Here is a 25,209-nt window from a genome sequence, read left to right as displayed (position 1 = left end):
GGACCAGCATGCTAAACTTTATCAAAGACTTTAGAAATGTAGAGAGCAATAACCTTAACCTCTCTACATCTATCTAATGTACGATAAAACCTATCGGTTATTGCCGTTAACAAATCAGCAGTAGAACGAGAAGACCAAAATCCATATTGATGATTAGAAAGTAAGTTATTATATTCAAGATAAGAGATAAAGTGTTTGTTAATTAAATTTTCAAAAACTTTGCTTATGATAGGAAGAAGACTACTGAGGCGGTAGTTAAACAAATCAGATCACTTTGCAGAATTTTTCGAGAATGAGGATAACAGGTGCTGCTTTCCAGCAGGCTGGAAAACAAGACTCTGATAAGCACTTGTTGAATAGTTTTGAAAGTATAGGCAAAGCTCTGGAGAACTACTGTCATATCAGTGATATGAATGTCAAGCAATGGATCAACCTGTTTGTCAGCTATATCAGGTAGAACGTGACTAGTGGAAACAAGAGATAATATTGATGAGAAGTTCTTAGCAAACAATTCTTTGCCTTTAGGTGAGGTGACAAAATCTGAACTATAAAAGAGAGGTGGAATAATAGATATGCCCTTATTGTACTTTTAAAGATTCTCCAGAAATCATGAGAGCCTAATTTTGGAGACGGTATATGAGATTTTGTGACCTAAGAATAGCTTAAATTAGTCTCACAAAGAGCAAGTTGATCTGGTAAACATTACAAGAGATAAGACTCAACAGAAGAAAGTGACTTTGAAGACCACAAATATTAGTGAATAATCGATTTAGAGAACTTGGTGATGATGATGGTTTTTGTTTTTATAGTTGTTGGTACTTTAGTCATTTTTAAATTTGTTAACTCAAAGCACAGATATCACTCCGTACACTGTTTAAAAGTCTAAGTAATTTCCTTACTATTAATAAACCCTTAGCCATAATAAAGGGATCCAAATGTGACCTCGACAATGCACACCAAAAGTACAAATAGGGACACCATCCATGCATAACTTTGCACTGTTAGTACTCTGATACTTTTTAGCTGTTAATGGAATCAACCTCTCTGAGAGCTACAATAAAGTTCGGGAAACCTGACTACCAGCCGGTCTCAGAACCATAAAACTGAGTTTTAGAGCTGTACCCTCATTAAGAGATAAAAGAATGAGTTGCCTAGTCATAAAAACAGAGACACAAGCAAAACCCATGCATCAAGTCATTAAGATCCAGCATTCAACATCCTAAACTAGAAACAATGTAATAAAAAAGGGTGTGATGGGTGCAAGGCTGGTCAACAGATAGAATCTGTTTACCTCTAGAGTCTTTGCCTAGGAGGCCTTCTACAAGACAGTATTGGGATGCATTTAACTGCCAAAGACTGGTATTATTATTAAGACATCATCTCTAGTCTATTGCCGACCTTAAACTGTTAGAAATTGGGAAAAAAAATTTGACAAAAAAGACAGTAAGAAATGGTAGCCTACAACCTCCTATATTAAAAAATGGATAGTCGAGTTTTGGCTGAAGAAAACTGGCCAGTCTTTGTACTAGGAACCCATTCTTTAACTTCATAAATATTGCACGAGTGATGTGGCAAAATTTCACAGTTTCTCTTATCACTTTCTGATTGAATAAATAATATAGAGCAGCACAAAAAAGAAAAGTACGAGCGTTTGCAACTGTTAGAGCCAGAAAAAGTAGTTGATGTAGAATTAATGAATCAGTTAAAAATTGTGTGGACTAGTTCTTTAGTCAAGCAATCAAGCACAAATGATTGGATTCAACTTCAAAAATCAGGTAAACAAACTAAGAAGCCAAACAATCAACTTATAGTAGCAAATTCTATTATAAATGAATTAAATGAATGTAGGAAGAAAGCTAAAAATATCATTATTTATGGAGTCTCAGAATCCAATAAAGTTTCTTTAGATGTTTAAATAACTAAAAATAAAGCAAAAGTTTTGAAAATATTTACAGAAATTAGAGTTACAGGCATAAATTTCGAAAATGTGAGACAATTAAGATATATAAGTTCTGACAAGCCAGGTCCATTGTTGGTTTACTTAGCTGATTCTAGTCTTCGAAACAAACTACTAATTTCATCAAAAAAATTGAAACTGATTCTAAGTTTTAAAAATAGATACATTTCTCCAGATTTAACAGATGCTGAATGTCAACAGGATTTCATACTCAGAACAGAGCAAAATAAACTGAAAAATCCCTTGAAGTGATGGATCCTTTTTGGTATGGTACCTGTGAAAATCAGAGACAAACTAGCAGTTGCAACATTTAATCCTAAATTCATTAACATTACTGAAACATGGTTTAAAACTTCTTCTCTCTGCAATTTGGATGGTTATTGTTTATATAAAAAAGGTAGATGTAATGGTCATTGAGGGTGAGGTTTATGTATTTATATTGACAACAAAATTATGTCATATGAACTTAATGGTAATTTATTTATATTGAGTCAAATAGAGCATGTCTGGGCTATTAACCAGTTTGGCAATAATAAATATCTTATTGGATGTATACAGATCTTGTGATTTTACGGATATGATAGATATTAAAAATTTATTTAAAATTGCAAGAGAATATGTTGACCAAAAAGGTTTCAAAGATCTAACCATAGTTAGTAATTTATATTTTCCTGTGATAAGTTAGTCCAATGGTTCAATAAACTCGATTAACGAATCATCAGGCATGTTTTCTATCGAATAATAAATGAGAATTAACTGTCAGCATGTAAACAATTCAAACAACAAATCTGCTGTAAACATTTTAGATTTCACAACTTTTTGTATATTCATTAATTTTTTAAGAAACATATCCAAAGGTCAATTGATATTGTGTTTTGATTCTATTCTTAAAAATAAAACAATGAATTTAAAATCCAAAAGAAGAAAAAAATTTTATATAAAAAAGCTGATTATACTAGAATTCAAGATTTTCTTACAAGACTTCAGTGTTTTAATACCAAAAGTGCTTAAGAAATGTATGATGAATTAATTGATTATAATGAAGAAACATATAAATTATATATACCAATAAATACATCATATATAAATTCATCATCAAAGAAACTATGGCTGAACAAAGACCTTATCTCACTCATTAGAGAAAAACAGAATTTACGGTACAGAAATTGTTTGAGTAAATGTAAAAGTTTCTATAAAAGCCCTTTGACTACCAAGTAGATGAATAAATCAAGATCCAGAAGAGATTTCTGATATACTGAATACAAAAAAATTTCAATATATATATACCTAAAATACATTCTTTGTATAGCATTTCTCATTTAGATTTCAAATATGCTACTCATTTTTAACTATTAAGTGAAGTTGTAAAGATATTTACAACTTAGATATTTGGGTTAAAACTTAAGCATTTTTGGTAAAATCTTTAATATTGTAAAAAAAAGTTTTTTTTTTGACAATAATAGGGATTTTCAAAAGCATGTCAACTTCAAAAAAAGTGTATTTTTATAGAGGTTTTAAAAATAATATTCATTTGTAGTAAAAATTAATTGTTTTACAAGTCTTCCTTTGAGACCCAGGTTAACATAATTTTGAATTTATTATTTTTAGACAATATTGGAGATTTTAACTTAAATGCTAAAGATTTGAACCTAAATATCTTTACAACTTGGCGTGATGGTGAAAAATAAGTTGTATTTTTGAAATTGAAATGGAAAATGCTATACAAAAAATGTATTGGTTGCTCAGCAGCAAAAAAAAATGTTTGTTTTTTGTTGACCTGTGCTATGATTATATGATTATATGATGATGATGATGATGATGATGATGATGATGATGATGATGATGATGATGATGATGATGATGATGATGATGATGATGATGATGATGATGATCATCATCATCATCATCGTCATCATCATCATCATCATCATCATCATTATCATCGTCATCATCATTATCATCATCACCATCATCATCATCATCCTTTTATCTTCTAAGATTCTTGTTGTACAGTAGTTATCATACCTTATTTTAACTTATTTGTTAACTCACCTATTATATTGATTGTATATAGCTATATATACACATAAAAGTTAAATTCAAAACAATTATTAATCAAAGTTTAAAATATCCACTAATATTTTATAAACTATGATACTATTAGGCAAAATTAATACTAAAATAAACTGTATTATGCGTAGAGTCCTATGGGATAGAGTAGTTTTAGTAATTGCACTTGGCATTGCTAGTGGAGTTTACATTTTTGAACCAAAATATTTGTTTGAATATAATAATAAGATAAAAAAATTAAAGAAGAAAGAAGAGGAGTCATGAAAAGTAAGCTTTATAACTATTTAACATTTTTTCTATTATCTTAAGGTCTATAAGTTTGTTTATTTTTACATAATTTTCATTTACAAAACTGAAAAGCTTTTAAAAACTATTCAAATATTCAAGTAACTTAATTTTGTTTTCTTGTTTTAAATCTTGTTTTTCTTTTTTCTGGATAATCTGATAGATGGATGCATCTGTTGTAAAAATTATTTTTGACAAATTTTTATCACAATAATACATAAATCATAAGTAATAAATATAGATAATTCATAAGATAAAATTAAAAAAAAAATACAGTTTTTTTCTTTGATGTTAACAAAGATGTACTTTAAAATAATCTTTAAGTAAAATAATCATTCAAAATTTTTCTTTAAAACATTTGTTTATTCACTTTAAAATCTCCATTCAATAGCAATGATGAATACTTGACTTTAAGTCACCAGAAATTTGAACATCTGCCACTCAGTAACTTTTAACAAAGATTTACTTTAATTTTAATGTTTAGTATTTTAAGGTACTTTAGTCATGTTATTTTTATTTATTTATGTTACGTTATTGAAGAGCTTGACTTAATCACAAATAGTGCATGACATCCTAAGCAATGACCTATGCAGTTACCTCACAAGCTACCACATTTCTTTAAATTTTAAAGTACCACCAGAGTAATCATAATAAATTACTTTAGATCATAAGAAATTTCCATTTTTTTTTAGATCATAAGAAATTTTTATTTAGATCATAAAAAATCAGTCTCTTTGGTTTTCTATTTTTATCTTTGATCTCTATTTAACTTGTAATGTGTTTTGCAAAATGCAAAACATTTTCCATAACAGATTACAACTTTATCAATTATATGTAGAAAATTGTTTCAACAATGATGACATAGGTATTATTTACAGATACAAACTGTTGATGAAAAATTATAAATAACATTGGATAAAAAACATTGTGAATCATCATGTATTTGTATTCTATTAGGAAGGCTTTAATCCAATTTAAAATATTACAATGTTGTAATAATACAATATATGTGTATATATATATATATATATATATATATATATATATATATATATATATATATATATATATATATATATATACACACACACACACATATATATCGGGTGGACAGATATATCGGGTAGACAATAAATCTGGTCAATTTTAAATTGAAATTTCTCTAAAATCATAGATTCTTTTTATTTCAATTTTTTTATATTAAATTTTTTTACCTCAATTAGGGTTTCAACTTAATTTTAAGAGACTTGATGGGCCGTTTGAAATCAAATTTTATAGCGGATTGATGCCATCATTTTGCAGATTTTTTTTTTTTACCTTATTGGTGGCATTAATCCACTTTTTTTGGAAGTCTTTTTTAATTTTTTTACTACACCTGTCTTACAAAGAACTCCTTTAACTATTGGCCAAAATTCTTTAATCTTGCACTCTTCAGGATGATTTGGAGGATTCGCATCTTTAGAAACAATTTTCACATTGTTATCTTTGCACCTCTAAACTTTTTTAGAACATTTGCACCACTTGAACTTTTTTAGAACATTTAGAAGCAGCAAGATCTGGCCAAAAGAGACATCGGTATTTGTGTTTTCTCATAAATGACAGAAGTCTATTTTGGGGGCATTTTTTGATGTAGAGATCAGCATTTAGTATCTTTTTCATGGCAAAACAAGAGGACTGCATATCACAGCTACAAATTGCTTGCTCCACAAGGACCTTGGATGCAATTTTTTTTTTGTCAAATATATTAAAATTGAACATTGACAGGTTTATCTTTGTTCTCATAGTAAAACTGTTGACCAGAAAGTTGTGGAAAATTCGCAATATGTTTTGTTGTCTTCAATTATGCACTTACTTTTATCCGCTATTATTTCAATCAACTTCTTTGCACATCAAATTTCATCAATTTTGCCATTTAAGCCTAATAATTTAAGCTTATTAAGCTTCTCATAGGTGTATTTTTCTTAAAAAATGCTTAAATACCAGCATTTTTAAGTAATTTTTTAATATATATCAACGCGAAGAACTTTCTTACTAGATCTTGCTGTGACTAGTTTGGATTTCTTACTATTGAACTAAGAATTGACTTTACCTTTTTGGATTTATGGATATTTTTCTTTCTTCCACTTCCAGATTTTCCTTCGAAGCTTTGAGTAGTCTTAAACTTATTTATAATATCTATGACTGTAGATTTTGGGACTTAAGCACGTTTAGCAATTAAGCAATATGAAGTCAATGTATTTTTGCAAAATTCACAACTTGTTTATGCACGCGTATATATATATCTGTGTGTGTGTGTTTGTGTGTGTGTGTAATTTTGGTTTAGTCAGTCGATGTATATATTTCTTTTAAACCACATGTACAACAAATATGCTACTAAGTGAAACTGCTTTTTACACCCAATAAAAATTTTGTTTTTCCTTTAGAATTAGAAAAAGTAAGGTTGGGAATAGTTTTGTACATAAACTGTTTTTAATTGCATATTTAGCTAAGCAAAATGGCATCATTTGAAATGAGCAACCTTAAGAAATAGAGTATTAACTATCTATGTAGAAAATGCAAGAGAGTGCCCCCACAATGACTAAGGGTAGGAGCAGCAATCATTTTTTCCATTATTCTTCATAATTCAGTTTTAAATTATGGTGATTCAGTGTGAGGAAATTTAAATTTTTGAAACTTACCCAGTATTTTCTGACTGCTCTATACCCTTTCCTCTAAGTTTTTAAAAAGAGTCACTAAAAAAAATTGTGACTCCTACTCCAATAGTAAAACTTCTTGGTATCGCATGTGAATGTACACAATATTTAACCTTCAAAGAATTTTTCATATATTTGACAAAAAAATTTTTTTTCAATTATCGCGTAATATTTTTTAAAGAATTCAAAGAGTTTTTCAAAGATTTTGCTTTGGAGTTGGAGTTGGAGTAGGAGTGGAAGTTGTACTCTGAAAATTTCAACAATTGTAGTCAGAGTCAGAGTTGGTACTTTTTTTTTACGACTCCACAACCCTGATTTAAGCGCCTTGTTATTTTAATTAAGAGTGAGGTTAAGTTTTTTAATTCCCCCTGCCCCCTTCCTCCTCTTTTATCTATTTCTAAGCTCTTTAAAAAATTTTTATTTCAAGACTACAAAAAAAAACAAATTTAGAATAGAAATTTTTTAGTTTTCACACTTTGATTATTATTATGAGAATGTTTTCTCTGAAATGACTTAATGAATAAAAAGCTGTGCTTTTATTTTTTTTTTATTTGTTTGTTTTAAATTAATTTTATTCATTTGTACAATGTTTTTATGTCTTTTTGTTTAGATAACTTTACAGACTTTTGAATAAGTATTGACTAATAAAACAATTAAAACATAACTAGATTAATAAAACATTTAATTTGTAATAATTTTTTATTTTGATATACATTTATTAAATATACTTAATTTTGATCATCTTGTTATATGGTATTATAAATGTTAAATGAAACAATGACTCATAAATTTGGTTATAAATATAACCAATTTGATTTTATAACCGTTTATCACCATTTTCATTTATAACCAAAAATATAATTTGGTTATAAATGAAACAATGACTTATAAATTTGACTTATAAATAAGGTTGGTTCTCTATGTCATAGTTAAGCTAAAATAGGTTTGTTTTTATGTTGTTACTATTTTTAATAGTATCTGAAAATTAGACTCAGAAATAAAATAAACATTTTGAATGTGGTATTAAATAAACTACACATTAAGAGTGAGAGAGAGAGAAAAAAAAAGAGAAAGAAATAAAACACTTCAGAGCGACTCTTTAACTTTATATCTTTCTGTTTTAGTATTTAGGTTTAGGTTTTGCAACACAATAACTTTATTACTTTATAAAGCCGTTGCATTGCAAAATTGTTGGTTTAAATTTAGAAATATATATTTAAAATTTTTATTTAAATAAAATTTAAATCTTTTAAATGGTTTATCAAAGCTGAGGAATATGCTTACATATGCTTATTTTTTTTCCAAATCTGAGCCTCCATATGCATATAAAAAAACAACAACATGTATAACAATCCTAAATTGAGTTAAGTTTTCAATCAAATTGTTTTGCATGGGAATTACATTTAAAAATGGTAATGTCTATAAACTCAAATAAAAAGAACTTTTTAGCAAATCCCATTATTTTGATGAGTTATTCATTTTATGTTCATAACAAGACTTATGATCATAACAACACTTGTTGATTTAAGTCAGCCATGTTTCAATATATTTTTTATGTTTAAAGTTTTGGATGCCAACTTAAATCCAGTTTTTTCAGTATGTAATGAAGGAGTCACAGATGGCTATTTCAGTATGATGTCATCAATGACAGTTCATACGAATTTATATAAAATTTTCTAAAATATTGTTTTATAAAAAACTAAAAAAAAAAAAAAATCATAACCAAAAAAACTAGTAAAAGGGCTTTCTTCGTTATTAATTAAAAAATGTTATACATACTATATATGAACAATTTTCATAATGAAAGATTATGAGTCTTGATTACAAACAACCACATAATTTTGTTTTGACAAAATGCCATTTAAGCATAAATAGTAAAAGGTCTATTTAGGAAACTTGCATAATTTTTAGGTTACTACTTATGCCTTTAGTAATATTTTTGTTTCATTGACTATATAAAGTTGTGGCTAATGGAGATGCTGTTTTGTAAACACATTTCTAATTACCTAAGTTATTTGTTCTTCTCTTGCTTTTGAGAATAATTAGATTAAATGTAATTAAACAAGTTCATATCTAAAGGAATGGAATGAAAAATTTAAAAATGGCAAGAAATAAGATGAATGTTTGACAATGAGAAGTATAGTTTGATTGGTTCAATCTTTAAAACTGAATAGAATTTCTTGCTCAACGTAATGGTAATTAAAATCTGAGAACATTAGATAAAGTATGTAATGTATTGATATGGTTAAAAGTAAGCTTACTGTCAATCTTGAGAAGAAAATGTAGAAATGAATTCTTTTATGTATTTTTTCTTGCTGTTGACTAAATTGTGTTCAAAAGAACACAATTTAGTCAACAGCAAAAAGATTTAGTCAACAATCAAAAGATTGCATTGCAAGTCTTTTTTTTTGTGGAAGATTTTAAGTCCGTTTGTACTCATCAACTATAAAGACTCAACTCGATTGTACTCATTAGTTAACAGCTCTTAAGTTAAAACAGAGCTGTCATATTTTTTTATGTGTTTCTCACAAAAATCTCAATATGTGCTTTTCTGGAACACAGTTCAAACTTTTTTATCAAATTTTCATTTAAAATTTTAATTTTTAATAACAAAAAAATATTTAGCTGTTACTTTTTCTCATTTTTTTTTTATAAAAATGTATGTATGCTTAACAAAAGAAAAAAAAAAATGTTTTAAGTCAATTATTATTTGTTATTTATAAATATATAAAAAAATTTTCTTTAATCAAATATTATTTATTTATTGCAAAAGTATTTTAAAATGTATAATATCATTTTACAACAACTAATATTATATAAATAATATATCAGCATAAAAAATATTGTTAGCAACATAAATACTATTTGCTTCTGTATATATATATATATATATATATATATATATATATATATATATATATATATATATATATATATATATATATATATATATATATATATATATATATAAAAATCTTAATAAAAATCACAATATTTTTTATTCTTGACATGTTTCGTAGTCATACTACATTTTCAAAAGATTTAATTTACAATTAAAACTCTGGTAAATAGATTTAGAAACTGAAGACAATACAGAGAAAAAATTAACGGACAAATAAACTTGTTACAAACAAATTAAAAATTATATTACAAACTATGACAAAATAAACTTCCTAATATTAAAATATTATTAATAATTATAATAATGTAGTAAGTTAGATAGATAAATTTATAATATAATGAGATGTTTGTTTATTTAAAGAAGAATTTTCCCATTTAATATGAAGTACTTATTTAATATGAAGTTTATTTTTAATTTGTTAATGGTAGAGGCAGTATCTAAAATCTGAAAGCAATCATAATTAGTTAGTGTTTTACAATTAATGGATGAGTTTAAATGTTTTAAAATATGCGATTGCTTGTCACTTGTAAGGTGCTCATTTATCCGTGTTGTCAAATGTCTGGAGGTTTCTCCAATATAACTGGCGTTACAGCCAGCACAAGAAAATTTGTAGACAACGTTAGATTTAAGCATCTTAGGAAGTGGATCTTTTATGCAAAAATTGTTTTTTAATTTATCAGTTGTGAATATAAACTTGATTATTACATTTTTACAATACTTTTTAATAATTTTATCAATTTTAGTTTTAGTAAAGTTTGAGTAAATCCAATAAATGGAAGCTTAAAATATCTTATATTAGTATTATCAACAGTATTTATAATAGGTGGATTAATTTTCTTTTCAACATATAGTTTAATTTCAGTGTCGATAAATTTTGCAGAAATTGATTATTTTTTAAAACTAAAAAAAGATTTTTTATATCCTTATCAAATCCAAACCACATGTTGTTAATTTTATTCGATCAATCAAGCAACTTATAAGACTAGTTTTGTAACATGAAGGAACAAAACTAAAGAAATTTTGTAAAAGACCCGTGTATGTTTTTTTGTGATAAACTGATGTAGAGAGTGAATTAGATATATATATATATATATATATATATATATATATATATATATATATATATATATATATATATATATATATATATATATATATACACACACACACATATGTGTATATGTATAATTTGTTATATAATTTTTAATTGGTTTGTAACAAGTTTATTTGTCTGTTAATTTTTTCTCTGTATTGTCTTCAGTTTTTAAATTTATTTACCAGAGTTTTAATTGTAAATTAAATCTTTTAAAAATGTAGTATGACTACGAAACATGTCAAGAATAAAAAATATTGTGATTTTTATTAAAATTTTTACAAATTTATTGCTAATGCGATGTTCAAAAAAATATATATATATATAAATGTATATATATATGTATATATATATATATATATATATATATATATATATATATATATATATATATATATATATATATACACAAATTTATGTGTATATGTATATATAAATATACATATATGTATATATATATATATATATATATATATATATATATATATATATATATATATATATATATATACACACACATATATGTGTATATGTATATATATATAAATATATAAATATACATATATGTGTATATATATATATATACACACACATATATGTGTATATGTATATATATATATATATATATATATATATATATATATATATATATATATATATATATATATATATATATATATATAAACGCTGTATAATTACTGGATAAGTTGTTTGAATTGATACATTTTAAATACAGTTTTTGTATTTTTTGTTATTATAATATATAGAATGGATACATCTACTTTGAAAATTTTCTCTTGCAATAACATTAAACCACCTGTAGAAGGAAGATGTGGATACTTTGTCAAAAGGAAACAACGCTTTTGTAAAATGATGCCTCCTAAGGGTCAAACATATTGTGCAGAACATTTGTTTCAAGAAAATAATCAAGTAAGCAAACCTTGTAAATTGAAAAATATTTATTTTCCAATGAAGCTACAATTGTTGTTATCTTAAAGTAGTTTATTTCCAAAAAATTTATTAATAAAAGTATTTTTTTTAATGTTCAATTAAAGTAAATTAATAATGAGGTTTTTATTAAGTTTGCTAATGAGGGGGGGGCGGGCGGTTGGAAGGGTTAAAAGATTGTTAGCAAGGTTGTTAAAAGAGTTTTGAGTTTGATATTAAGGTTGCTAAAGAAATTAAGAAGTTGTTGCCAAGTTTGTTAAAAATTATTAATGGAGAAATATGTCTCAACAAGTGAAAAATTCTATCAAAGGAAATTAAGGAATTACTTTATTAAAATTATTTAAATACATCATACATGGGTGCAGGGCCTATTCTAGGAACAAAATTTGGGTGGCGGTACCCCCTTGTTTTTAGTGTGATTAGGTTTATTTTTTCTCCACATTTTTTAAGTTGTCATCGTTCAAATTTAAAGTAGGTTCAAGTTTGTTTACTGGTTGTTGGTGGTTGTTAAAGAAAAGAAAGATAGGGATCTGAAGACAAAAAAAAAAAGATTTTATTGATCCTTATTTGTGTTATTTGTTTTTCTGGTAAAACTTCTTTTACTGCAAAAAGTACTTTTGACACCCTAAATTGGTATGCTAGCATTCAATACCAACCATTTAATACCAACCATATTCTTCTTAGAAATTTAGCAGTTCAGTATTTGTCAAAAAATTTTTTTTCCTATACAGTTTGACCTTAATGACTCAAATTGCGCAGTAAGTTTGCTTGAAACTTTATCTGCGTGATTTTAGGTTCTGCAAAAACAAAACCCATGCAAAAACCTCACTTAAAAAAGTTTCACTTTTACCATATTTCCAAATTTGAATTAAAGGTGATTTGTAAAGTTGTTAAAAAATTGTTGTTAATAAGGTTGTTAAAGGGTTAATGAGATTATTAAAAGGTTGTTATTGAAGTTGTCCAAGGGCTTTAATGAAGTTGAAAAAGAGTTGTTAATAAAATTGTGAAAGAGTTGTTAATGATTGTTAAAGGCTTAATAAGAATAATATAAGGTTGTTAATGAAGTTGTCGATGGGTTTATAATAAGGTTGTTAAAGAGTTGGTAATAAAGTTGTTAAAAGATTGTTAAAAGATTGTTTAAGGGTTAATAATGTAGTTGTTATAGTGGTAATTGATGAGGTATTATACCTTTGTTGTTGTTGATGATATATTATCTTTTGGAGGTAATAGAATAATATTTATTATTATGTGGCTGGATAGCTCAGTTGGATTAGTTTTTATGACTATTTATGGCATTCCTATGCTAAGCCAAAAGTTTGTTATAAAAGTTTTTAGAACATATTATAGAAGATATTTTGAGTTTAAAAATTTATTTGATTTGAAATTGTTTCATTTCTACTTTTAACTCAATTTTCTTTTGCCTTAATGATGCAATTCTTACTGCTATTTTGTTGTAATACAGCTCTAAAACGGAAACGTTTCTCAAACACTGTGCAGATCATGAAGAGTGCATACTTTTTATTTTGTTGAAACTGAAAGTTTTTTCCGGAAAAATTTTTTTTTTTAACAAGTTTGAAAGCTTTTATTCCTCTTTTATTTCTAAACAAAACTTATTTTAATTCTCTTCCTTGTGCCTATTTTCTCTTCCTTGTGCCTATTTTCTCTTCCTTGTGCCTATTTTCTCTTCCTTGTGCCTATTTTAGATCTGTTTTCTGTTTTTATTACTTTCATAAATTTTCTCTAGAAAAGTTTACCTTAAAACAATCGTTAATTTATCACAATCAGAAATTTATGTGTAAATATCTCTAACTTATACTTAATTTTTTAGGATGACAAAGTCCTTAAAAGTCTCAATTTATCTTTCAATCAATAACCCAAATATTTTCCCTGTTGCTGTTGATCCTTTGTAAGATTTTTTAAAATTTAAAGATCAAAATTTTATGATTTTTATATTCCATTCAGTTATACAATTTAATATATAAGCTATATATATAAAATCTGTGAATAATTGTTCGGAAATAGTTTTTATTTATAATGTTCATTTTTTGTCTTTTGAAATTTATGATGTATGTAGTGATGTTTTTTATTACATATAAATTTTAAATATATTCATATACTTTAGCAGATTTAGGTTAGCACTGTTCTAATACTATGTGTATACTATATGCAGCCTTGTAGCTAAAAGTTTTTTGTATAGGTAAACCCTCCAGAATTGCCTGTGGGTCAAATAAGACAATACAAAATTCTAGTTAAACAATTGTATTTGTCACATGAAGTTCTATACACTATTATAATTTCATTGTTGGCATTTCATAACATTTATAATTTTTAACAAAACCACATAAAATTATTTAAACAATTAAGTTAGTAATTATAAAAAATATGATTTTAAAACTTTTATAAAGTTTTGCTTCATTTGAATAGCAGGTTGACATACTTTTGAAAAATGTTTTATCAGATAATTATTAGAAACCTGTTAAATATTCAAGGGTCAGTTAAGAACCCTTAAAAATTTTTTTATTTAAAAATCTTTTAAATCCAGTGTTATTTTATAATATAGAACAAACCTTGGGTGTAACAGGAGAAATTTTAAAATAAGGTAGTTTTCACCCCACCCTATTAAGCAAAATTAGACTTGATTCATGAAGTTCTCGGTAAGTGACTACAGGTTTGACAGAACATGATTTACAGGTATCACAATCAGCAAAGTGACTATCAAAAGTACAAACAATTAAAAGTACAATTTGAGGCTAGTGGCCACAGTCTTGGTCAGGAAGGTGTGCTGTTGCACGTCATTATATGAACACAAATAATATTTTGTTTTAATGATTTCACCACAGCTGTTAGCATGTTTTGAAAAATTCAACATTTCAAAAGCTAAAACACAAAAAAGAACATAAAACTAAAACGCAAAAAAAAAAAATGTAACTCAACTAAAATAAAACTCTGAGATTATTTAAAAATCAATACGTTACAATTATTTAAATCAAGTTTTTGTGTTTGGAATAATTAACTTTGAATTTTTTAACTTTACTAATTTTTTTATGGTATAGGTAACACTTTAAAATAGAGTAACAACTTCTAGTGATTGTTTAATAAATGCGCACACTTAATTTAAATTGTAATGCTTTTTTATACTAATTTAAAATTGGTAAGTTTCCATATAGATGCACTTAAATAATTACGCATTAATAAAAAAAAATTTAAACCATTTCATGCTTTGTTTAAACATTTTTAAAATATAAATTTATTTGTAGAAAGTAATACATAATAAGGGGAAAATATTTTATTCTTTAAAATGTTAAGTAAATAAAGTAAACAAAAAAGATTTTAAAAAATCTTTCGTAGTAATAAAAAAAAAAAAAAATAATGTTCATATCAATGAAAAGATAAAATTTCTCTTTTTCTTGTCAAAAATCTTTGTAAACTTAAAAAAAATCCCATTAGCAGTGACATGTTACTTTTTATAAAAGTTTTTCAATAATATAAAAATATTAGTAAAGGTCGAAGTTATTTAATTCACAGTTTTCAAAAACATTTGTTATTTTTTCAATGAAATCTAAAGAGACTGTCGACAAAAAAGTCTTTTATAAAATCGAAATAATTAAAAAAAAAATTTTTTTTTTTTATAGAATGCATACTTACATAATTTATATAATATAAATTAAAAAAATTATATACATATTTCAATAATACTTTAACAAAAATCATCATTAGTAATTTGTTACTTAAAATTGTTTTAATTTGTTATTTAGAATCGTTTTACTAATACAAAAAAATTATTAAAGATAAAAGTATTGATATTATTTCTAACATAATTCAAAATCTTTTGAATTATATGTTTATATGTGTTTTAAAAAAAATCCAAGTTAAGTTAAAAAAGGTTAGTTAACATGACTGAGACAACTCCATAGCTCATCGCTTAGGAGGCCATAGTCTAAGTTTTCTTTAAATTTAAATCATGCTAAAAGTAACCCAAAATATTAAACATAAAAAACCATCCCCACCACCTAACTGTTTTAATATATCTTTTACAAATATTTGTGGTCTGAAAAGCAACCTTCATCAGTAAATCTTACCTCTTGCAAAATTCACCAGACTTGCTTGCTCTTAGTGAGACTAATTTAAATTCCACTATTTTTTCTTCAGATGTCAGTGTTGATGGATATTATCCTTTGATTCGCAAAGACTTGTATAGTCACATGCTTGGCTTGGGGATATACATATACATTTGTTGTGATATACATACACATATTTGTTGTGAAATCGGGTTTGAATCCTTTAATAATTCTTTTATGTACTTCCACTTAGCACCTCTTCACTTTAACACTTTTCTCTTTGTTCTTTATTGTTTTCCTCCTTCCCAAGACTGCACTCTTTTAAATGTAATTTCTGACCAAATTGATAATGCCCTATCTCTTTACCCCTCAGTCAATATTGATGTTATTAGTGACTTAAATGCTCATCACACTGAATGGCTTGTCTCTAACGTTACTGACCCTGTTGGCACTAAAACCTATAACTATGCATTTAAGACTATAATTCACTAAATGTATTAAAGAGTTCTCTCATTTATGGGGCTGATCATATTGCCTCTCTCACGGATAAGGCAGAACTATTTGCAAAAAAGTTTTCTTCTAATTGGACTCTTAAATCTTATGACCATTTCCTTCCTTCCTTTCCCATTGAACAAGTTAGCCTATTGTTAGACATTCAAATCACTTTAGTTGCCATTGCTAAGGTCATATCTCAATTACACTCGTCTATGCCTTGTGGTCCAGACAACATTCCTGTTATAGTCTTGCAAAGTCATTTTTCACATCCCATCTTGGGTCAAATAGCTTATTGTCAGACAATCAATATCGTTTTTGATCCTCTCGCTCTATGGCTGACTTGCTAACTGCCGTGACTAAAAGATTTTATCATGCATTAGATGGAGGTTGATAGGCTAGGGCTATTGCTCTTGACTTATCTAAAGTTTTCAACAAAGTTTGGCATGTCGGTCTTTCTATAAGTTTGCTTCATATGGTGTATCTGGAAAAGTTTTTGAGATTATTTCTGAAATTGTTTAATAAATTAAATTTGATTTTAATAAAGGGACTTTATTAAAATCATCCTTGATTTTAATAAAGCACTTAAATGACTATCCTTGGTCCTGTATTATTTCTTTGTCCTGTGTTATTTCTTTCTTCTTGATAACCTTACATCTTAAGTAGCTCTTTTTGCTGACGACTCAACTTTATACTCCTGTTTTGACAAAAAGTCTTCTTTTTTCGATTGCTTAGAACAGGCAGCCGATTTTCAATCTTATCTCACTTCTGTAATAGATTGGGGCTTGCAATGCATGTAAATTTGAACTCCAACAAAACTCAGTTATTTACTGCAAACAACTATCACAATACTGTCAACATTCCTATATTAATGATTGGTAACCCTCTCATTGAGTCCTCTTCTTTAGGTCCTCTTGGATTATTGTTTACTATTGACTTTTCATGGAAACCATATATACAATCGATTGCTAAATTAGCATCTGCTAAGGTTGCTTCTCTTTATAGTGCTTGCCATTTTTTTACTCCTTATTCCATTATCTACCTCTACAAATTTCTTATTCGTCCCTAATAGTCTAAAACTTATTCTAAATATAGTTAGACTCACTCTATCTGCTTGAGTCTCTTTTCAATTGCCGTGCTGCTCAAAAAAGCTATCATATCTAGTTCCATCAACTAAAACTTATTCTTGCTTGACTTATCATTTAGCTAAGTCTCATTTGTTTACTGTATCTGTCCCTACATGCTCTAAAAACTTTTATTTGTCTAGTTTTTTTCCTCACACTTTAACCATTTGGAACTCTCCTCCATCTAGATGTTTTCATGACTCATACAACCTAAAACTTTATAAGTCTTCTGTCAAATGTTTCCTTGCTTTATAACTCTATTCTTTGTTTTCTAGTAACTCCCAACTTAACAGTGGTTGCTTGCAGCCTTGTTGGGAGTGAACCAGAATTAAAAAAACAAATTTGAATTGATATTAACTTCAGAAAGTGTTCATATGGTTCTTTGCATGTTTTTGCGTCATCTATTTTGTTGTTGGTGTTGATTAATAAAACTAAACTCTGCAGTTCCAAAGTTTTTTTGAGGAAAAAAAAAAGAATCTTATATATCTAAGACTCATAGTATTTCTCTGACTTCGCTCTTCATTAATTATTAATTCTTTTTTGTGTGGCACGTTAACCCTCTTTATTCCAAAATACCATTGCCATCAAGTGAAATTTTGAGCTTTGTGTCTCCAAAATTCCAATTTTTGATTGTAATACCTTTAAAAGTGAATGTGGCCTGTGATTTAGACTTATATGATTTGATACATCATACATACATAAATATGTGCAAATTTATGACATAAAAATTGCAGTAATAGTATAAAAATTTTAATTACAAACAAATTTTTAAAAACAAAAATGAAAATATGCTTCTTCAAAAGTTACTTTTGAATAATTTTTTTGTGTGACATTTTGCAGGGATTTTATTCCAAATGCAAACACCCAATATCCTAATACCTAATATAAACATTCTTAAAACTGAGTGTGATTAAAGAGAAAAAGTTGCATATTTAAGATCAACATGAGAAATGCTATAAAAAAGTTCTTTTTTTTTTGATCTTTGTAATGAAAATAACTTTTATTATGTTTTGTTATAAAAAGTCAAATTGTATAGAAGAAAGTTCTTTAGAAATATCTTAGATTAAAGAAGTTTTCAGAAAATAAGTTCTGACTTGTATTAAAGTTTTTTTAAATTCCTTTTTTTAGACTATTTTATATCTTTCTGAAACTAAAGCTCATTTTACACATGAAGTACTTGTAAAATGTTTATAAAATGTTCCTGCTATCAAAGAAATTTTCTTATATAATGATTTCTTACCTCAATCATGCTGTTTAAAAGCTTATGTATCATCAATGAGCAGCAATTTGATAGTTTTTAAAAGAAATTTGCTGAAAGATACATTAATACATTAAAGTCAACAAATATTGACATCTTGCTGAGTGAATTGTTTTGGTGAATTCTTTTCTAAAATGATAACAGGTTTTAAAGATGACTGTTTGTGTTAGCTGTTTATTAAAGGCTGGGAATTATTTCAAGTAGACATCCAGATATTGGTTGTTATTTTATATAAAAATTGTTTACCATAAAACCTATTAAAATACTCATTAATAATTGAAAAATAGGGTTAATAAAAAATGCTGCCATTTTTATTATGAACATAAAAAGTTGAAAATGTTTTCATTTTAAGATTAGGCTTAATGATCTTATCTCAAAATGGCTGAAAATTTTTTGCAGCTATTTTGAGATAAGACCGTTAAGCCTAATCTTAAAATGAAACAAGCAAGGGGGCACTATTTAGTAATAATACTATAATTTCATTATAGTGGGCAATGATGGAGCTGCTGCAGTGATTAGTAAAAGAGTTTTAGAGTTGGCAGTTTATAATAGAAATTCAATAAAAATATCATGAAATTCAGTGAAATATCATCCAGTTTTATGCTTTGAGATACAACCTTCAAATTTTTTTGCTTTGAGATACAACCTTTAAAATTGTGAGCTTTGAGTTACAACCTTTAAAATTTTGTGCTTTGAGATACAACCTTTAAAATTTTGTGTTTTGAGATACAATCTTTAAAATTTTGTGCTTTGAGTTACGACCTTTAAAATTTTGTGCTTTGAGATACAACCTTTAAAATTTTGTGCTTTGAGTTACAACCTTTAAAATTTTGTGTTTTGAGATACAATCTTTAAAATTTTGTGCTTTGAGTTACGACCTTTAAAATTTTGTGCTTTGAGATACAACCTTTAAAATTTTGTGCTTTGAGTTACAACCTTTAAAATTTTGTGTTTTGAGATACAACCTTTAAAATTTTGTGCTTTGAAATACAACCTTTAAAGTTTTGTGCTTTGAGATACAACCTTTAAAATTTTGTGCTTTGAGATACAACCTTTAAAATTTTGTGCTTTGAGATAACCTTTAAAATTTTGTGCTTTGAGATACAACTTTTAAAATTTTGTGCTTTGAGATACAACCTTTAAGATTTTGAGATAGTTGAGATAGTAGGTAGTTTTTGCACCTTTCTGCAAAAAAAGTTGAACTTTCTCAATCATTATCTTTGCAGTGGTTTTCAGACTTATTTTTTATAAAATTGTGGAAAGTTTTGCTATTGGATAGTCATTTACTGCCAGTAATTTGATGGGACATGTAATCAATAATAAAGATGTTACTCTTCTGGTAGATAAAGATATATTCTGATAATATATAAAAGACTATTCTGAAACATAAAGAATGTTCAAAAAATATATAATTTTTTTATATTTTTTAAAAACATATATTAAATCATTAATAACATTAACAGTATACTTTGTTTAAAAAATTGTAATATTTTCTCTTGTTTTCTGTTAAAATCAGTTAAAATCAATTAAATGTATAATAAAAAATAATGCAATCATCTTAAAAACAGTTTCAACAATTTAATACATCGTTTAAAAAATACTGATTCTCTCTTAAAGAGAAATATACTTTGATCTGAATGTTTTTCTGTAATATTTGTAAACAAAATTAGTGCCATTAACATTTTATACAAAACTAATTAAAAAATAATTATAGTATTGTAAATAAATATAGTATTTTTTTTTTAATTTTATTGTTAACAACCATAAAAAGTTATTTTTAAATAGATAGTTTTTATGTTTATCTGCTTTAGACACAAAATTTTAAATTTAATTTAGTATTTACTGTTTTATTTGCTTTGTTTAGTTTTATTTTTTATTTGTTTCATTTTTCATATAAACAATTTTTTAAACTTTAATTTTTCATTTTTTGCCAGAAATTTTTATGACCACCCTATACAAGCTTATTCAACCAGATCAGCTTTTTCAAACAGATCAAAAAATGTTAAGTGTTTTCTGAATCTTTTATTTACAATTTTTTAAACTGTTTTACCATCAAATGTTTAAACATTTGATGCTTAGGTCACGTTTACATGTTTTTGAATCATTCATTTATCATTAATTCAACTTATTGAATATTACATACAATATTGTGTTAACCTATTAAACATTTTATTGCAAAAAATTACAAGTTCTTTTAAATTTTTAAGTTTTATTTTAATAAATCTTCTTTTTTATTACTGTTTTTTTTACACACTTTAAAGCACAAAGCCACAAATAAAATGAAAGTAAAAAATGCAACTTGAATCTAAAAATATAATATTGATAATTATTTGTTTTTTCTGTTGATTTGTCTTCAACTTCTTCACAGTTTTAGATATTATCAATGAATAGGGAGCTAAGCTACTTAATGATCAACACAAAAACTAAACTGAAGTTTGTTAAAGTTGGCTTCAGTAAATTAACTTAAAAAAAAGTTAATGAAATTATTTGTAAGCAATGAAGTTAATGAATTTATTATAAAATCTGCAAGTTATACTTCTTATATTTGTGATTTTAATATTTCATAGAATGATGATAAAAGAAAAAGAATTTTGTGTCCTTTGGATAAAAAACAGTAAGTATAAAATTTATTTTTTAATGAAACTTGAAAACTGAAATTTAAATTTAAAATTTTTACATAACGTTATATAAAAAAATTTTGTTAGTTCAGTGTGTTACAAATATTTCGTTAGTTTAGTGTATTACAAATATTTCGTTAGTTTAGTCTATTACAAATATTTCAGTGTATTTTATTACTATATAACAATTATTACAATAAAACAAAGTTTTTTTTTTCACAAACAATGCAACTTTGTCCTTTTCAACAAGGTTACTTTTCACCTTTACTTTACACCCCTTTCAAAATAGTGCCTCACTGCTATAATTTGCAGTATATTACAAAAATAATTTTTTTTCTCTAAATATATTTAGTATTCTTGAAACATGTTTAAAAGAAATATTGGTATTACAATCAATAAATACATTAATAAGATGTTTTATAATGTTTTGTATATTTCTTTCAGAAAGAAAAAAGTTGCCATTCTACTGATTGTATAAGATTGTACAGTTCTAAAGTTATTCATTTCATTTATAACTATAGTTATATTAAAGTTCAAAATATAGTTGTTTATTTACCTGTTTATGAATTTTAATATTAAAAATTTATACATATATTGAAAAAAAATACTACAAAAATAATTTATTACTTAATGTTTACTCCATATTGAATAGTAAATCCTTAAAGTACAAAAAAAACAAAACTTTCCATCACTATTAGTTTCAATCTTGATTTTGTATACAAAATTACATTTATTATACTCAAAACCAACACCTTGTATATTAATACATTTTTTGTGAACCTATTGCTTACAAAATGTACAAACAATAGAATTTGCTTCAGTAACTTGCTCATTCTTGATTTGACAATGCATAAATTTTTCTTATTTATGTTTATCTGAATGTGCAGTTAAGCATCAATCATCTGCATAAAATTGCTCCCATGGTAAACCAACACTGAACTCTTTAAAGCTTCTAAAACAATGATAAAAAGTTTACGACTAAACCCTGATGTACGCCAACATTTATTTAACTCTCTATCATTTGTTTTGATTACTCTTATGACATTTTCATACAGCAGGTGGGATCGCACTCCATACTTGACCAAGCATATGTTGAGTTGCGACAACTTGACCTTGGTTTTTTAGAGGTTTTGAGAACACTCATATTTTTGTATGTTTCCATGTATGTCAGAAAAACTAATTTTTAACACGCCAACAGAATTAACTAATCTTTTGTAACCAAATGTTGTCAGGTCAGGTTATCCTGCTACTGGTAACATGTAACTCAGTACAATCTGCTTCATGTCCTGCTGCCTTGTAGGATGCGCCTTTTTAATAAAAGGCTAGGAGATTTTAACTCCGACTTAAAACACCCCCTGCCTTGGTGCTCTTCGTTGAGTAAAGGCTAGAGATGGTTTCTTGATAAAAATACTCATCCTAGGCAGATGTTAAATGCATCCGGCTACTGCCTTCTAGAAGGCATCCTAGGCAAAGACTTAAAGGGTAAACAGATTCTATCTGTTGACCAGCCTCGCACCCCTACTTCATCTATTAGGCTGGCGCAAATGTATTTTTAGTACGTTGTTTCCAATTTAGGATGTTGAATGCTGGAGGTTCTTGACTCAATGCATGGGTTTTGCTTGTGTCTCTGTTTTTATGACTAGGCAACTCATTCTATTATCTCCTAATGAGGGTACAGCTCTAAAACTCAGTTTTATGGTTCTGAGACTGGCTGGTAGTCAGGTTTCCCGAACTCTGTGGAAGTTATCAGAGAGGCTGATTCCATCAACAGCTGAAAAATATCAAAGTATTAACAACGCCATGTAGCGCATGGATGGTGTCCCTGTTCGTACTTTTGATGTGCTTTGCCGAGGCCGCATTTGGAGCCCTTTGTTACGGCTTAGGGTTTATTAATAGTAATGTGGCAATTGCTTGGGCTATTAAACAGTGTTCTGAGTACTATCTATGCTTTGAGTCAAGTTCTTCAACAAATTTAAAAATAAATAAAGTACCAAAAACTATAAAACACAAAAAACCATCATCATCACCAAGTTCTCTAAACATTCACTAATATTTGTGGTCTTCGAAGTAACTTTTCTTCTGTTGAGTCTTATCTCTTGCAAAGTTCACCAGACCTACTTGCTCTTTGTGAGACTAATTTGAGTTCAGCTGTCTTATCTTGCGATCTTAGTGTTGATGGTTATCTTCCCTTAATTCGTAAAGACTTCAATAGTCACATGCTTGGCCTATGCATTTATATTCGTAAGAATTCACCCATTTGTCGTGAAACTAAGTTTGAATCATCAGGCTATTCTTTCATGTGCTTTCGTTTAGCACCACTTAACTCTATCGCCTTTCTCTTTGTTCTATATCGCTCTCTTTCATCTCAAGACTGTACTCTTTTTGATGTTATTTCTGATCATATTGACCAAGCCCTCTCTCTTTAACCATCAACCTATATTGTTATTGTCGACGACTTTAATGCCCATCACACTGAATGGGTTAGCTCTAGTGTCAGTGATTCTGTATGCATCCAAGCCTACAACTTTTGCCTTTCTCAATCCCTAATTCAAATAGTCAACTTTTTAATTAGTTTTCCAGACAACCCTTTAATAGTATAAATAATAAGGGCAAATCTTTAATTCCACCTCTCTTGTATGGTTCAGACTTTGTCACCTCACGTAAAGACATTTTTCATCATTATCATCTCTTGATTCCACTAGTTGCGTTCTACCTGATATTGCCAACAAACAGGTTGATCCATTACTTGGCATTCGTATCATTCCAGCTTCTGTATCTAAAGTGATTTTCTGCTTAGACTCTTCTACAGCTTGTGGCCCGGACAACATACCTGTTATTGTCTTGCAGAAGTGTTCTCCGGAGCTGTCGTCTATACTCTCAAAACTATTCAACAAGTGCTTATCAGAGTCTTTTTTCCAACCTGCTGGAAAGCGGCATCTGTTATCCCTATCTTCAAAAATTCTGGAGAGCAATCTGATTCGTCTAGCTATCCTCCCATTAGTCCTCTTCCTATCATAAGCAATTTTAAATCTTTAATTAACAAACACTTAATTTCTCATCTTGAATCTAATAACTTACTTTCTGACCATCAATATGGATTTCGATCTTCTCGTTCTACAACTAATTTGCTAACAATAATAACAGGTAGGTTTTATTGTGCATTAGATAAAGGTGGAGAGGTTAAGGCCTTTGCTCTTGACATTTCAAAAGCTTTTTATAAAGTTTGGCATGCTGGTCTTCTCTATAAGCTTTCTTTATATGGTGTATCTGGCAACATCTTTAAGGTTATTGAATCCTTCCTTTCTAGTCGTAGTATAAAACTTTTTCTTGACGGGCAGCACTCTTCTTCTCAAGGTTCAATTCTTGGCCCTATACTCTTTTTAATTTACATTAACGATCTTCCAGATATTCTCACATATAAGGTGGCATTGTTTGCTGATGATACCACCATTTATTCTTGTCATGATAAGAAACCAACTCTCTCTGAATTCTTAGAGGGGGCATTTGAGCTTGAAAATGATCTCACTTCTGCTACAGCATGGGACTCACAGTGGCTGGTGAACTTCAATATAGATAAAACTCAATTTTTTTCAGCCAATCGTTATTGCAATAATTTAGATCTTTCTATATTTATGAATGATGATGTACTTGATGAGTCATCCACTCTTCATCTTCTAGGATTAACTCTTAATTCCGATCTTTCTTGGAAAC

The 25,209-nt window shown here is 27.2% G+C and overlaps 1 protein-coding gene across 1 annotated transcript in view; it reads left to right on the top strand.

Moving 5' to 3' along the window:
- The first annotated feature begins 3,866 nt into the window (after positions 1 to 3,866).
- LOC100209000 (tRNA:m(4)X modification enzyme TRM13 homolog) overlaps positions 3,867 to 25,209 on the top strand; it is a 58,478-nt gene continuing 37,135 nt past the window's right edge. The window contains exons 1-3 of the mRNA XM_065816412.1: positions 3,867 to 4,294; positions 11,768 to 11,930; positions 21,448 to 21,494. Coding sequence (XP_065672484.1) covers positions 11,769 to 11,930; positions 21,448 to 21,494 — 209 coding nt within the window. The 5' untranslated portion in view covers positions 3,867 to 4,294; position 11,768. The remainder of the gene's footprint in view (positions 4,295 to 11,767; positions 11,931 to 21,447; positions 21,495 to 25,209) is intronic.

The sequence above is a fragment of the Hydra vulgaris genome, chromosome 13 (genome assembly GCF_038396675.1).
Source record: "Hydra vulgaris chromosome 13, alternate assembly HydraT2T_AEP".
Classification (NCBI taxonomy): Eukaryota; Metazoa; Cnidaria; class Hydrozoa; order Anthoathecata; family Hydridae; genus Hydra; species Hydra vulgaris.
Note: the sequence above shows the minus strand (reverse complement) of the source record. Positions and strands in the feature narration are given on the sequence as shown.